General features: G+C 41.4%; 1 protein-coding gene across 5 annotated transcripts in view; it reads left to right on the top strand.

Moving 5' to 3' along the window:
- The window catches only part of ULK4 (unc-51 like kinase 4), a 582,128-nt gene that overhangs the window by 119,179 nt on the left and 448,255 nt on the right, over positions 1–14,694 (top strand). For all 5 annotated transcript variants that reach the window (XM_047874598.1, XM_047874600.1, XM_047874597.1 and 2 more), the window contains one exon: positions 6,845–7,027. In XM_047874598.1, coding sequence (XP_047730554.1) covers positions 6,845–7,027 — 183 coding nt within the window. The remainder of the gene's footprint in view (positions 1–6,844; positions 7,028–14,694) is intronic.

Here is a 14,694-nt window from a genome sequence, read left to right as displayed (position 1 = left end):
GAATATGGGGCTTTGGTTTTGTAGGGGAGGCTCCAGCGGGGTCTGTGTGCCGCTTCCTCATGAAGCGCCCCCAGCAACGTTGAGGAGGGCTGCCGTGCGAGGATCATCTGTGTATATTATTCCTTCTCTGTCAGAGGTTGGCGAACACATTCTGTAAAAGGATCAGATAATAAATATCTTGGGCTTTGTAGGCCACGTACGGTCTCTGTTACACATTCTTTCTGTTTTGTTTTCTACACCTCTTTAAAAATGTGAAAATCCTACCTCATGAGCTGTGGAAACACAGGCCTTTGGTATTTTTTGGTACTCTACCGTGAGGAAGCTCTTTCCTTTCTCCCACACGTGTGTATGTACGTGTTTCTACCATTACTGTGATGAATAACTTCAGTGGGTCTTAATGTGACACTCCTGCTTCTGTTATTTGCATTGTTTGTTTGGATGCTGAAGTCCTCCTAGGTCTGGCCAGTGTCATCCCTTCAAGCCGGCTTCTGTGTTCTGTGGACCTATTTCTATCATTGTTTGAGCCCTTCATTATCTTCTGACACCACACAATGTTCTGGCTTAATTTGTACTTGCTCTCCGCTAGCTCTGGAATCAATCATTTCTTCGGGAACCTTTGGTATTTAGAGGGCAGGATCCGAGTGCTCTTTGTGCTTACTGCTATGAGGTGTCTTTGTGTCTAGGCCTTCTTAAAATTCAGACTTGGAAAAAATATATGCATACATAAACATACATTTATAAATGCGTGTGTGTGTGTATCATTGTACGTATGTGGAACAAAACTCACGCTTTCGCATCGACACTTCCGATTTTAATCCGATACCTTAAGATTCTTTCTGGCCTTCTCATTTTCCATGTTTGTAAGTCCTTCCTCAGAGACAAACCTGGTTTCTGTTATTCTCAGTATCTATACTGATTTGTTCACTCAGTGAATTCATTTGTTCTGTGAACAGGCCCATCCCCTCTGGCCACCTCTGCTGTGTCATCCTCTGTCTTCCTTGTCACTGCCACTGGTGCAGGGTTGCCCCATTCCCCTCACTGCCCCCTCTCCTCAGACTCTGACATATTGAACCTTGGGAGGGGAAGGTAGAGGAGGCGGATTAGGGAAAACGAAGGGCCTCTTCTCTTAACTCCTCCCACTTCCGTGCTCACATGCAGCTACTTCACCTGTCCTGGGATGCTCATTCCGAAGTCTCCGTCTGGCCCCGTCTACCTCTCCCCGCAACTCTGTTGCTGCCGCCATAGTCCAGGCCCCACCGTCTTTCTCCTGGCTCACTGGAGTGGCCTCCTCACTGGCCTTTCCACGGTCAGTTTGCCCCACCGACATCGCTGTCCACACAGAGTGCACTTCACGAAATCATGTCTCCTCTCTCTTCTCTGCTGCGACTTTTCAACAGCTTTCTACCATTTTTCTTAAAGGATTGGCACAAACAGAAGTTCAGAATTGGTGAGTGCTTTCACTTCCAGGGCAATATTTGTTATTTAAGCAGGTAACACATCTTGCTACATAAATTAGTTACCTTAGCTATCCGAGCAGTCAGCACAGAGCCCAACGAGGGGCTTGAACTCATGAATCATGAGACGATGACCTGGGCTGAAGTTGGGTGCTTTACTGACTGAGCCACCCAGGCGTCCCTCTGGTAGCACATCTCCTGGCCCCTCGAATCTCTTTGTAGTTTTGCTCATAGCGATGACTGTAGCTGTATTTATGTAATGTATGTAAGCGCGGTTTTTCCCCATTAGTGTTACTCCTGGAAGGTAGGAGCCCTTTCCCTCTTGTGCCCTTCCTCAGCACATGTGATGGGTACTTGGTAGGTCTCTTAAGCAGAGGAATGCATGAGCTCTGGCTGGAGAAGAAAGGTACCCAGTGTTGGGGCGCCAGTCTGCTTCTTGTCCTCTTATAACAGTCTGTGTCTGCTGCCTTTGTGTTGCTGCTGATTTTCTTACCCATTTCTCACCCAGTTCTCCTGGTCATTTCTTGGTCCCAGAGATTCCCTTATACCTTCCCACTCAGGAATGCCTCCTTGGCTTAGGGATTGGTTATTGGGTGGAGTGGACCTGACTTAGGAAATGTATTGATTGGATAAAAACGATCACTAGAATTAGGGTTATAGGGAATCTCTCTATCTGTTAACCATAGTGGGAACCAGAGAAGCCCGTAGAGTTAGATCGAGTAAGATGGAGACTATGAGAGAGATAACTGGAGTAAACATAATTACTAATGGGCTGAGATGAAGGGGGTAAAAAGTGAAGAATCCTATAGCATGGTGGTTTTCACTGGGGTTGGCGGGGAGCTTTTCAAGCAACACTGACAACTTCCTCCGCTTTATACACTCCTTGCCCCTATTGTGATATATCATAAGATCTCGTTAGGAATCAGATGAGAATGTGTGTAGTTTAGAAAAGCTCCCAAGGTAATTTTGATAGGACATTAAAAAAAAAAACAACATTCAAAAGGCAAACTAGAAATCGTTTTTAAAGTTTTTATTCCATGGTGATTCTGTCCAAGTTTGTAATAGAGGTATGGCCTCCACTTTTGACTTAGTCTATTTCTTAGAAATTGCTTTCATGATGCAGACTGTCAAGAATTCTGGAGGTAACACAGTGTTCTTTTTGAGGCATATTTTGAAGTGAATTTTGGACTAGAAGTGTTTTTTTCCCAGTCTTGAAATGTAGTCTCAAGCACTATTTTAATAAGTATTTCAGAACCAGATCACTGAAGATCAGAGTTGAGATTTGATTTTTTTGATTCAGGAAATACAAGCACTAATGTGCTACTGAGCCTCCATGAAGCTCTCAACTGTGTTTGATATCCAGAAGTGGAGGGTTAAAGGTTATTTTCTGCATGAGCTTTTTAAAATGGAAAGTCTGTTAGGCTTCTGAGCCGCATTCTGAAGATGAGACATTCTAGTTGCCCTCATATTGGTTTGAATACATTTAGAAGTAGTCTGGACAAATCTTTTACCAAGAAATATCCTCATTATGATCAGGTGGGGATTTTGTACTGATAGAAAGTCAGTTTTGCTGTGAGAGCTGCTCAAACGGTTTTTAAAATGCCAGTGACACTTAGTCTTTTGTGTCTTGAGGTCTCTGTTGGGAGAACACTTAATCTTGCTCAAAAGTTCTGATGGTAGCATGACCTTTAGGGACTCCATTTAAAATGCTCTTTTGGGGCACCTGGGTGGCTCAGTTGGTTACCTGTCCCAACTCTTGATTTTGGCTCAGGTCATGATCTCACAGTTTGTGAGACGGAGCCCCATGTCGCTGTCCACGCTGACAACATGGAACCTGCTCAGATTCTCTCTCTCTGTCTCTGTCTCTCTCTGTCTCTCAATAAATAAACTTCAAAAATGTTTTTTTTTTTTAAGTCTTGGATTAAGTAATGAAATAATTCTGTTTTGATTTTATATACAGCAATCTTCTTGCATACCTTATAAATGAGTTTTATTTTAGGTTTATTTATTTTGAGACAGAGTGCATGCATGCACCTGCACAAGCAGGGGAGGGGCAGAGAGAGATGGAGAGAGAGAGGGAGAGAGGGAGAGAGGGAATTTCAGGAAGGTTCTGCACTATGAGTGTGTAGCCCGACATGGGGCTGGATCTCATGACCACCTTGAGATCATGACCTGAGCTGAAATCAAGAGTTAGATGCTTAACCCACTAAGCCACCCAGGAGCCCTTAAATGAGTCTTAAAAACTTTCATGTTCTGGAATCAGAGCTAGCTTTGTTTTTAGTGAATTTATTTTTTGTAGTCCTGTTTTCAGATATTAGTGTCTACTTTTCTACTGAAACATACACGATTTGGGCTTTAGACTTCAAGAACTGTACTTTAATGGTTTCCAAACCATCATGTCTAACTTAGCCATCTGTGACTCCCATGGAAGGATGAGGAGAGAATGAAATACAATTTGAAAGGTGTCCAAAGTAGAGATTGATTTTTTTTTTCTGGGTATTTCATTCTGATATGGCTATCTGTAAATGATTACAGATCCTTGGTATATGTTTGAAATAGAGTCAGTGATTATTGTTTTCTAGCTTTATTGAAATGTCATCGACATAACACTGTGTAAGCTTAAGATGTATCACGTCTTGATTTGATACATGTATATATTGCAAAATGTTTACCGCCATAGTGTTAGCTAACCCCTGCATCACATCACATGATTACCATTTCTTTTTTGTGGTGAGGACATTTACGATTTATTCTCTTAACAACTTTCACATATATACAACAATATTATTAACTGTAATCACCATGATGTACATTAGATTCCCAGAACTTACTCATGAAACTGGAAGTTTGTACTTGTTGACCAACATTTTCCCATCTTCCGCTCCCCTAGGCCCCTGGTAGCCACCATTTCCCTGAGATTTTCAAGAAGTCGAAAATATTTTTGAAGTCTTTATCTTTTCCCTTCCCCTTTGCTTTTCTTTTGACGTATTTGTAACCATTCATCTCATATTTGATCTTTTCATTGATCAAGGTTATATAGATCTGTTTAACATATAAATCAGAAAGAAGGAGGTTATAGGACATTAATTACAATGAATGCTTTTGTAAAACTGTTTCTGGCTTAAGTTTATTTCTCTTTGGAGTCGCCCATATATGCCCAGAATATGACCATCCTTTTTGCTTAAAAACTTTTGAGGTCTTCCCATTGATTGCTTATGGCACAGAATTCGTAAGTCCTGATTTGGTAGAGCATCTCTGGCTCCATCCTGCTTTTCTAGATGAATCATCACATTTTCCCCTTTCCTACTGATTGCTTTTCCTTCTTCACCTGAAGTATGTTATCAAAGCATCAACTTCCCCTTCTTCAAACATGCTCTGCTTCTCCATGTCTCCATGTGAACACGTGTTCTCTTCTCTCTGGCTAGAATTTATTTTTAAGTTAATATTTAAGAATTCCAGTATACATATAGTTCACATATGCTGTTGTTATTAGTTTCAGGTGTACAATGTAGTGACTCAACTATATATTACTCAGTGCTCATTATGATAAGTGTGTTCTTTAATCCCTATTCCCCTACCCCATTCCTTGGTTGTCTCTCTTTCCTTTTTTTTTTTTTTTCCCTTTGCTGATTTGTTTCTTAAATTCTGCATATGAGTGACATCGTATGGTATTTGTCTTTCTCTGACTGGCTTATTTTACTTAGGATTATACTCTCTAGCTCCATCCATGTCATTGCAAATGGCAAGATTTCATTTTTTTTTTGTGACTGAATAATATTCCTGTGTGTGTGTGTGTGTGTGTGTGTGTGTGTATACCAAATCTTTATCCATCCATCAGTCAGTGGACACTTGGGCTGCTTCCATATCTTGCCTGTTGTAAATAATGCTACAGTCAACATAGGGGTGCATGTATCCCTTTGAATTAGTGTTTTTGTATTCTTTGGGTAAATACCCAATAGTGTGATTACTAGATCATAAAGTAGTTCTATTTTTAGCTTTCTGAGGTACTTTTGTGCAGTTTTCCCACAGTGGCTGCACCAATTTGCATTCCCACCAACATTGCAAGAGGGTTCCTTTTTTCTCCACGTCCTTGCCAACTCCTGTTTTTTCTTATATCTTTGATTTTAGCCATTCTGACATGGGTGAGGTGATACCTCATTGTGGTTTTTATCTGCATTTCCCTGATGAGGAGTGAAGTTGAGCATCTTATGTGTCTGTTGGCAATCTGGATGTCTCCTTTAGAGATAGATCTGTTCATGTCTTCTGACCATTTTTTAGTTTGTTTTTTTTTGGTGTTGAGCTGTATAAGTTTTTTATATGTTTTGGATACTAACCCTTAATCAGAGAGGTCATTGGCAAGTATCTTTTCCCATTCTGTAGGTTGTCTTTTTGTTTTGTTGATTGTTTCCTTTGCTGTGCAGAAACTTCATATTTCGATGTAGTCCCAACAGTTTATTTTTCCTTTTGTTTCCTTTGCCTCAGGAGACATATCTAGAAAGATGTTGCTATGTCTGATATCGGAGAAATTACTGCCTGTGTTTTCTTCAAGGGTTTTTATATTTTTAGGTCTCACAGTTAGGTCCTGGCTAGAATTTGCTTACTTTTCCACCTGGTCCACTTCCCCCCTACCCTTCAAAAACTGGCTCGAGATCATCTTCCTACGTAGCCATTGTCGACTGCTTTACCTTCTTTTCCAAACGAATTCAGTGAGCTCACTTCTGTTATGGTGCTCATTAAATTCTATTACTTTCCAAATATGTCTCATCTCTAATAGTTCATGAGTGAGTTAGGGAAAGCTCAGATGTCTGATTATCTTGGTTTGAATTCCAGCTTTGCTTCTGACCAGCTATATGCCTTTGGGCAAGTAACTTAAATATTCTATGCCTAAGTTCCATTGTCTATAAAGTAGGTAAACAATAATACCTTTCTTGTGTTATTGGGAGAATTAAATGTGATAGTATTCAGATAGTCTGAGATAATCATTTTTCACATGCTAAACAATAAATGTTAGCTATTTATTTTTATGGGTATTTTTTCACCCCTTAGTTTAGTGTCTGCAAAAAGAAGGCACTTGATGTTTTTTATTACTTCAAGGGAAGTTTTTCTGTATCAACTTACAAGTTAGTTTGTCATTGCAGTTAACCCTTTATAATTTGCATGCTTATCATAAGAGTCTCTGTTATCTTATAACGACTTTAGTTTTTATGGGTGTCTGGATTACTGTTTCATGTTTAAATATGCTGAAATTTTCTGACTTTGTCATCCCAAAATAAGTAGTAAAGGAGCAGGGTAAGCAGCCTCTGCTCCTTGGTACAGAAGCGTGTTATCGTCCCGAGGCCTGGTTAATGCACTTGGAGTTGTCTGACCGATCTGTTCCCTTGTCTTTGCAGGCCTTGTGTAGAATCACTCGCCATTCTCCCACTGCCTTCCAGAGTGTTATTGAGAAGGTGGGACTGAACGCAGTAATAAACTCCCTGGCCTCAGCCATCTGCAAAGTTCAGCAGTACATGTTGACCTTATTCACTTCAATGTTGTCTTGTGGGATTCATCTTCAGAGGTTAATCCAAGAAAAGGTTTGACTCTGACTTCACCTATTACCGTACTTTACGAATTGTTGTTGAACCATTACGATTGCAGGAGAAAACAAGTAATATCATCTCTGTAGAATTTATTTTTCATCTCAGGGGACCTTTTTGAACTTTGCCAAACCTCTGTACCACAGGTCATTTATCTGAAGATATTGTAAGAGTCTTTTAGTGATTAAAGTAGAAATCCAGTAAATGGCTCTGCCTGCGTATCCCATTTTCGTAATGGAAAGTTAGAAAATTTATGAGTCTTTCTTCTATGCTAATATTTTTTATGCCTCCTTCTCCTCAGCCCCTGTCTCTTTCCCCATGTGCTTTGCCTTCTGTGGGGAGAGTCCCTTTATGTTCTCTGCTTGCTTGGACTTGCCTAATACTCGGCTATTGCAAAGCACCTGGACAGCTCTTTGTCTCCTGTTTTAACTTAGTTTCCTTCTAATCCTTTGAGATTCCTTTATTTTATATACAGTAGAGTTTTTAAATATTCAGTTCCGATCACAAAACCGCAGGGCTCTAAAGAAGTCTCTTCTGTAGCCTTCCTCAATGTGTCTTCTCTTGGTGCCTGCTACAGAGTGATCCGCGAACCAGAAGCCTGGGTATCAGCTGGGAGGGGGTTGGATACGCAGCCCCTCGGGCCCCATCTCAGGCCTGCTGAATCCGAATCTACATTTTCATGAGATCTCTAGGTGGTTTGTTTGAACTTTATGATTTGAGAAGCCCTGTCCTAGAAATTTAGTGTTGAGTGAGGTGTTACCAGATAGAAAAAGCGGACCGTGGTGGTATATACGTGTTTGGAAAGCTTGGAGTCAAAGCAAAAGATCTTTTTATAATTGTACAGCCTTTCCCAGGGTTTTATATGCTCATGTGTATTATGAATCTTCACAGGGGGAATGTAGTGTGTGGCGTTCTTGAAACTTACTGGACTAATCATCCGTTTTTAGAGGGGAGATACTGGTCATATTGGAGTTTTGAGAACACAGTAAGGGTAATGGCACTAACAAGTATAGAGTGGAACCACTTAGATATACTCTTTGCCTTGGTTCTTCTGTGTTAAGGTCTGCACGTTAAATTCTGGTTTTTGTAATGTAAGTGGAAATGTCAGTAAGTAAGAATCATTGATTGACGTCGTAAACTTGATCTGTCAAAGTCAGGATGGAGAGTAAACTCCCTCTTACCTTTACTCTGATCACTCTCCTTCAGATTCTGCTAAGGAGCTGGAGACTCAGAGACACGTATTTTTTTCTAACAGCCTGTGTATCTAATTTTTGCTATTAAATTTTCCAAGTCATTAAGTATTGTTACATTATTAGGAAAAGCACCGCTTGAGTAGTTTTACTGTGTAAACTGTGATAAGAGAGGCTGAGAGTTTTAGCAATTGGGTTTTTTTCCCCACCTTGAGCACAGGCATGGATTGATTTCATTTCAAGTACGATATTTCACAAAGGTAATAAAATAGTATGCATTGACGAATATGATTTTTATAATTGTTTTTATGACACACAACTAATATTCCACATATTCTAACAAAATGAATGGTTGAACAATGAAATGTATTGAATGATAAGTAATCTTTTGATTTTCGTTAGCATTGGTACTGAAAAAATTTATTGTGGTGGAAATCGCATGATACGGAATTTACCCTCTTTGCCATCTTTAAGTTCACAGTTAGTAGTGGTGAGTATATTCACTCTAGAACATTTTCATCTTGGAAAACTGAAACTCCGCCCGTTAAACATTTAGGTTGTTGTGTTTGAGGACTCTGGATTTTGTTTAAATCTGTGGGAGTGGGCCTCCTCTGACGTGGAACTGGCAGAGGAAGGAGGGCTGTGTCTCGTGCCTGCCGTATTGGGGTGGAAATCCAGGTTCTCCGGTGGAATTCTGTTGCACCCTAAGGGCATGGAGGGCCCCTCCTTACTGCTGGGCTGTGGGAGTCCACACTTTCCACTAGGCCTCCCCTGATGGCCCCCTGGCGGGAGTGGGGAGTGCTCCTCAGGCCTGTCTCCCCTGGCACTGTAGGTGGGGGGTGTGCGTCCCATTCCTGGTGGCAGGTGCCAAAGGTACAGGCTTCCCGCTCCCTTCTCTGATGCCGTCTTGGCAGGGGGAGGGAAGGGCACCTCCTTACTGCTACTGATGGGTGGAGGCCCAGGCTCCCCACGTGATCTGTACTGACGCCAGGGTTGGGGCGAATGGCTGCTGTTACTGCCAGGTTGGGATGTTATCGCCAGCTCTCTACTTGCTCTCTTCTGGAATTGCCCTAGCGGGGAGCGTGTTGGCTCTGTGCGGGGCTGGAGTCCAGGCTCCTCACTTTGCTGATAGCGGTGGGGCCGTGGTTTCCCATGGTGTTTGGCTGGAGTGGAGTAGCTGTTGTTTGAAAGTTTTAGATCTTTCTGGGCTGCCCCTTTCTTGGTCCTTTGGCTTGAGAGAGCTGGCCTTTCTTGTGTCTTGTGCCTGTTGGTGTTTCTAGGCTCCTGGATTACCTAGCACCCAATCTGGGATATCTGAGGCAAAGAGAAAACCCAGTGAACTCATTGCCATGTTGATCCTCAGGACCTGTCTTCTCTCTCTTTCAGAGTCACCTCACATTTGTTTTATATACAATGTCCAGGATTTTTAGTTGTCCTTAGTGTGGAGAATAGGAAAAAGTGCATCTTCTCTCTCTTGACCTTTCATTCTTAAAATGGTTCTATGGCAGGTCAGTAATATGCAGTGAATTCTCATTTAAAATATAACGCTCTTTTTTTATTAATTGAAAAGAATTACCACTTATTGAACATTTACCACGGGTCACTTAGTGACTTGCAGTCCTGGGGTGTTTGCGGAGGAAACTGAGCGTGCTGGGTAATTTTGTCAGGTTCATAGAGGGCATAAGTGCCAGAGCTAATGCTCATGCCAGACAAACAAGGACGTGGAGCAATTTTGGATAGTGGTGATGCTCTTAAGAACGTAGGGTGTCTGCAATAGGCAGTGTGCAGGGAGTGGAGCCAGATCTCATTACCTGGGGGGGGGGGGGGCGGGGAGGGAGTCAGGGAAGGCCTCTGAGGAGGTGATGTTCCAGCTGAGCCCTAAATGACAAGAAAGAGTTTGCCCTGTGAAGTTCTGGGGGAAGAACTTTGTAGTTGAGCTTCCCTGTGAGGTGGGAGGATCTGGAAAGAGAAAGAAGGCTCCCAGACCTGAACCTAGTGAGTTGGTGGGGGGTGGGGAGGGACTGGGGAGAAGGGAGGCCAGTGGGAAGAGGCTGGGACAGGCAGGAGACCTCGCTCATGTAGGGTTGTGATACTAGCCTTCTTCACAGATTTTGACAGAGTGGCCATAGTTGTGTTTTTACTTAAAAGTGCATTAAAGAAATATACATGTGTGTTTCAGGGGCAGATTTACCAACCTTCCTATTGCTAAGTTGAGTTTCTGTCCTGAGCGTTTGCTTGTTGACCGGTTAGAATGAGTGGACGAGGGGGGGACCTGGGAACACATACTGGGTGGGTTCCTTCCGGTTGAACAGAAGGACAACTGCGCATGCTCTTTTTGGGGGCCATCGCCTGTATATCATTATCTCTTTAAAGTTGAAAATCAGTCCCCAAAGGCATTCATGCTATTCCTTTAATTGCAAGAAATTACTGTTTAGGGTAGAAAATAGAAGAAACTAGAGAATGAGACAAAATCAGCTGTAATTTCACTGCCCAGAGATAATTACTGTTAACAGCCTGGTCGGTCTCTTTAGTCTTTTGTCTGTGTGTCTACGTGTTTTATGTACACATTTATAAAATTATGATCAAAATGTGTAGATTTATCTCGATAGTACGTTGTCATTAAATATTCTCCAAGAACATTAAAAAAAATTGTATAATTTTTCATTTCATGGCTTTCCAACAGTTTAATTCTTTCCCCACGGTTGAACCATTTGCCTCTCGTTGGTTTCCACTGACTCCGATGTAGTGAACATCCTGTTGTATCCCTCTTTGTGTTCACCGATAATAGATTACCACCGATAATAGATAATGTGGTATTAGCCACATTTAGAAGGCCCTGCGTAGATAGTGCTAGACTATTCTCCAGAAAGGTAGATGGTGACGGTACTAATCACTTACAATTTAACCAGCAGCCAATAGAGCCATGCTATGTTTTTCTTCTAATAAAACGTGGAGTTTGGGATTATTAGCATTCTGCGTGTTTTCATGGTTATTTGCAGTTAGCAATTAACCTGACTCTCCATTTGGATTATGCACCTGTAGCCAAGTTCTCATCGTAAACTAAACTAACCAGATTATTATCCCCTTCGGAATCATGCTCGTGTTCTCAAGTGGGTGTCAGTATGCTGAAGGAATTTGTTCAGTTTCCCTGTCACCAGCATTAGCTACTTTTGTATCATTGTCTTCACATGACCATTATCCAGCAGCCACGTGGATTCACTGTTTTTTTATTTTGTGTCATCATCTTCAAAAGGATTGTCTTTCCGATAAATGTGCTAAGTGGCAGAATATTCCTTTACCCAAAACAAGTGTTAGTTCCATACACTGTGATGGGAAAAGTGAGTGATCACAGCCATGGTGACAGGGGACTCCCTTGAATCACAAATCAGGTGTTATGAATATTCCAGTAACTGCAGAAATTGAGCAAAACAAAAAATGATAAATAGTTTTTCCATTTTTTTTCTCCCCAAATATGTGAGGACACTTTTTGAACCATTGGTAAATGGTACTTCGTGTGTAACTCTTACATCATTGGTAGAGTTAGGGAGTTGATAACTTTTTCACAGTTCAGATGGGTGAGTGGCTGTGAACAAGAGACTTCTGGAAGGTGTGACTGGATGGATGTAAGACAAACCATGTAGGTTAGGGATTCATCCTTGCCTTATTAAACTTTTTTGTTTGTCGTTGCTGTTTTAATGTTATTTTTCTGGTTCTTCCAGGCTGTTAATGTATCCTATAAATCTTCCAGATCAGGGGCTGGAGGAGTTTGGGAGTTCATAAATGTATTTCCTGCTGTTTTATTGGGGAGAAAGATGTTGGGTGAGGTCATTGCAATTTCCCTTAATTATAATATCAAGAAACTTAAAGTAGGTAATGCTATCCTAATTTATTTTTATCAGGTTATATTTATAACTTTTACGAATTTTGGGGTTTATATGTTTAGCATAGAAAATTCAGAATGTATAGAATACGGAGGACTGGAGTGCTTACCTCCCTGAGCTAAACTCTGTAAAAATACTGATCTTTTATCCCTTTCAAATTCATACTTGTGCCTGGATACATGCACATGCATACACGTGTGAACACATGCATTCACATATTCCTTCCTCTCTGCTGCCACACACACATACTGTTAGAATCTTCTCGTAGAAATTGGATTAACTCCATACTGTTGGTAATCTGTATTTTTTCTTTCCAATGACATGTTAGGAATGTGTGTCAAAGTCCGTATAACTTCAGTATTATTTTTAAAGGGTAATCACATTCCGTCACGTTAAGGTATCCCCATTTATCCCAACAGCTCACTCTTGTCCATCTAAGAATTATTTTTGCCATTATTTTCCCAGGGAGAACATGCTCATGGCTGAAGCCATTTGCATGGCCTTCCTTAATTAGTCCTTGAGGAGGACTTTTAAGTAAAATTACTAGGTTAGTCTCATTTTTAAAAAGTTCTTTTTCCTTCATAGATTACATAGAAAAGACACTGTGGTTGTACGTATGTTTGGAAATAGACTCAGTGCCAGTAAAAAGTGTGGTAACATTACATCCAGATTATGTGTCTCTCATATTTGCCAAAATATTTTGGTTTCAAGCAGCATTAAGTGCGTGGTTGCAATCCCATCATGCCTTTTGATTGACTTTTCTATCTTTAAAAATTTCAACCAGGATACTTAGAGGTCACATGCAGATTCTTATTTTCTTCTTTTCGTAATCTTTTAAATTCGTGGAACCACAGTAAGTTATTTGTGGGTTGTTGAAAGTTGCGGCTCTGTTACTTTGGTCCAGGAAGCACGCCAGTTGCAAAATCTGTGTCTTGTGATGTCCTGGTGTCTGGTAGAAGCTGACTGGTTGTGGAATTAAGAAAATATGAACAGAACGAGACCAGAATCTTAAAAGGTATCTGTGTATACCAGTTGGGCTGAGTAGATACCCCACAAACCCTCTCACCATAAAAACTTAAAAATGCTGGATAGTCCTTACAAAGACAAAACTGAGTTTTTTGGGAATGTAACAGAAACATCCAGAAGCTAACCCTGAAGATGAAACGAAAATCTGAAGGGCTACTGTGAGTGTGATGGGGCTGTAGCCTGGGTTCTTAGGGGGGGACTGGAGTGTGTGTGTCTGTGGTGTGCACAGAGTGAGTGAGTGAGTGTGTGTGTGTGTGTGTGTGCGCGCGCGCACAGGGTTTGTGTGTGGGGATGTTGGGTGAGGGGTGGGGTTGTGTGTGTGTGTGTGGGTGTGTATGGGGGTGGGGGTATGCGTGGGTGTGTGTGTGCATGCATGGGGGTGTATGTATAATTGTGTGTGGGTCTGAGTGTGTGTTCAGTAAGAAGTGTAAAGCCTGAAAACCACTGAGAGAATAATGTAATTGGCCCACATCCGCATCGTCAGTTTTCAGTACATGTGAATGTCGTCTCATCTCTGCTCCCTTCCCACTTGTACTTCATTTATACAATGAATCCCTACAGTGAGATCCCTACACTGGCTCATAAATTATTATTTTCTAGATTGTTTGAATCGGGATCAGATCAAGGTGTGTGTATCTCCTTTCTATTTCATGTTGATTTGTCTCTCTTAATCCTCTTTAAATCTATAGATTCTCGCTCTCTTTTTTTTTTTTTTTTTTTTGGTATTTATTTTTTTAGTCCTTGAAATGAATCCGTTAAGGACAGCAGTCACGGTTCACAGGCCTTTCCACATTTGGATTTTGTTGATTGAATCTAGCAAACAACATAGACAGTGTGGCGTCCTTTAAAATGTTGCTCCTGTGTTTCTTGTATAGGCTTAACGGTCTGATCAGATTTGAATTAGATTTCTTTTTCTTTTGAAGACATTTCATTGGTGGTGGTTTTCATAATGGAAGACACACACCAATGACCCAGCTGTTCCTTTTGTGCAACGAAGAGTGAACAGTGGCTTCAGTTCCAGTCTACTCTACAGATGATATCTGTGTATTTATCTCTCTATCTCTATTTGTGTAACGTTTGTATTATGTATGTGCTATTTATTTCATAGGTACTTGTATCTCTTTATCTCACTTCATCTACCTGCCCCCTACCCTCCAGTGGTCCCGTATTTATCTGTGGGTAAAGGGTTGAGAAAACCCTTTCCTGTTTTGGGTGAGAAGTTGACTTTCAGTAAACTTTCTAGCTCTGTGTTTCTGGAAACCTAAGACTAACCTGTCATCTGTGGAGTTGTTACAAGAGAGATTGGTGGCTGTGGGCTACAAGCTTCTAAGCCAAGGTGGCTTCCACGCCCATCCAGGGTGACTCTTTTCTCCCTGCGCCTGGGCCGTGCTGCTGGGGCTGTGGCGAGAGCAACATGGGATGCGGCCTTTCCAGCAAGCCCTGGTCCTGAGCAGACTGGCTGAAAATGTGATGCACGGTCGTCCTTTGCGTCGGTATGTTGCATTGACTCTAAAATGACCTCTGGTGGACATTGCAATATTCTCTCCCTTCTTGAGACTAAAGGATA

The sequence above is a fragment of the Prionailurus viverrinus genome, chromosome C2, assembly GCF_022837055.1.
Source record: "Prionailurus viverrinus isolate Anna chromosome C2, UM_Priviv_1.0, whole genome shotgun sequence".
Taxonomy (NCBI): Eukaryota; Metazoa; Chordata; class Mammalia; order Carnivora; family Felidae; genus Prionailurus; species Prionailurus viverrinus.
This window is presented reverse-complemented; position numbering and strand designations above follow the sequence as displayed.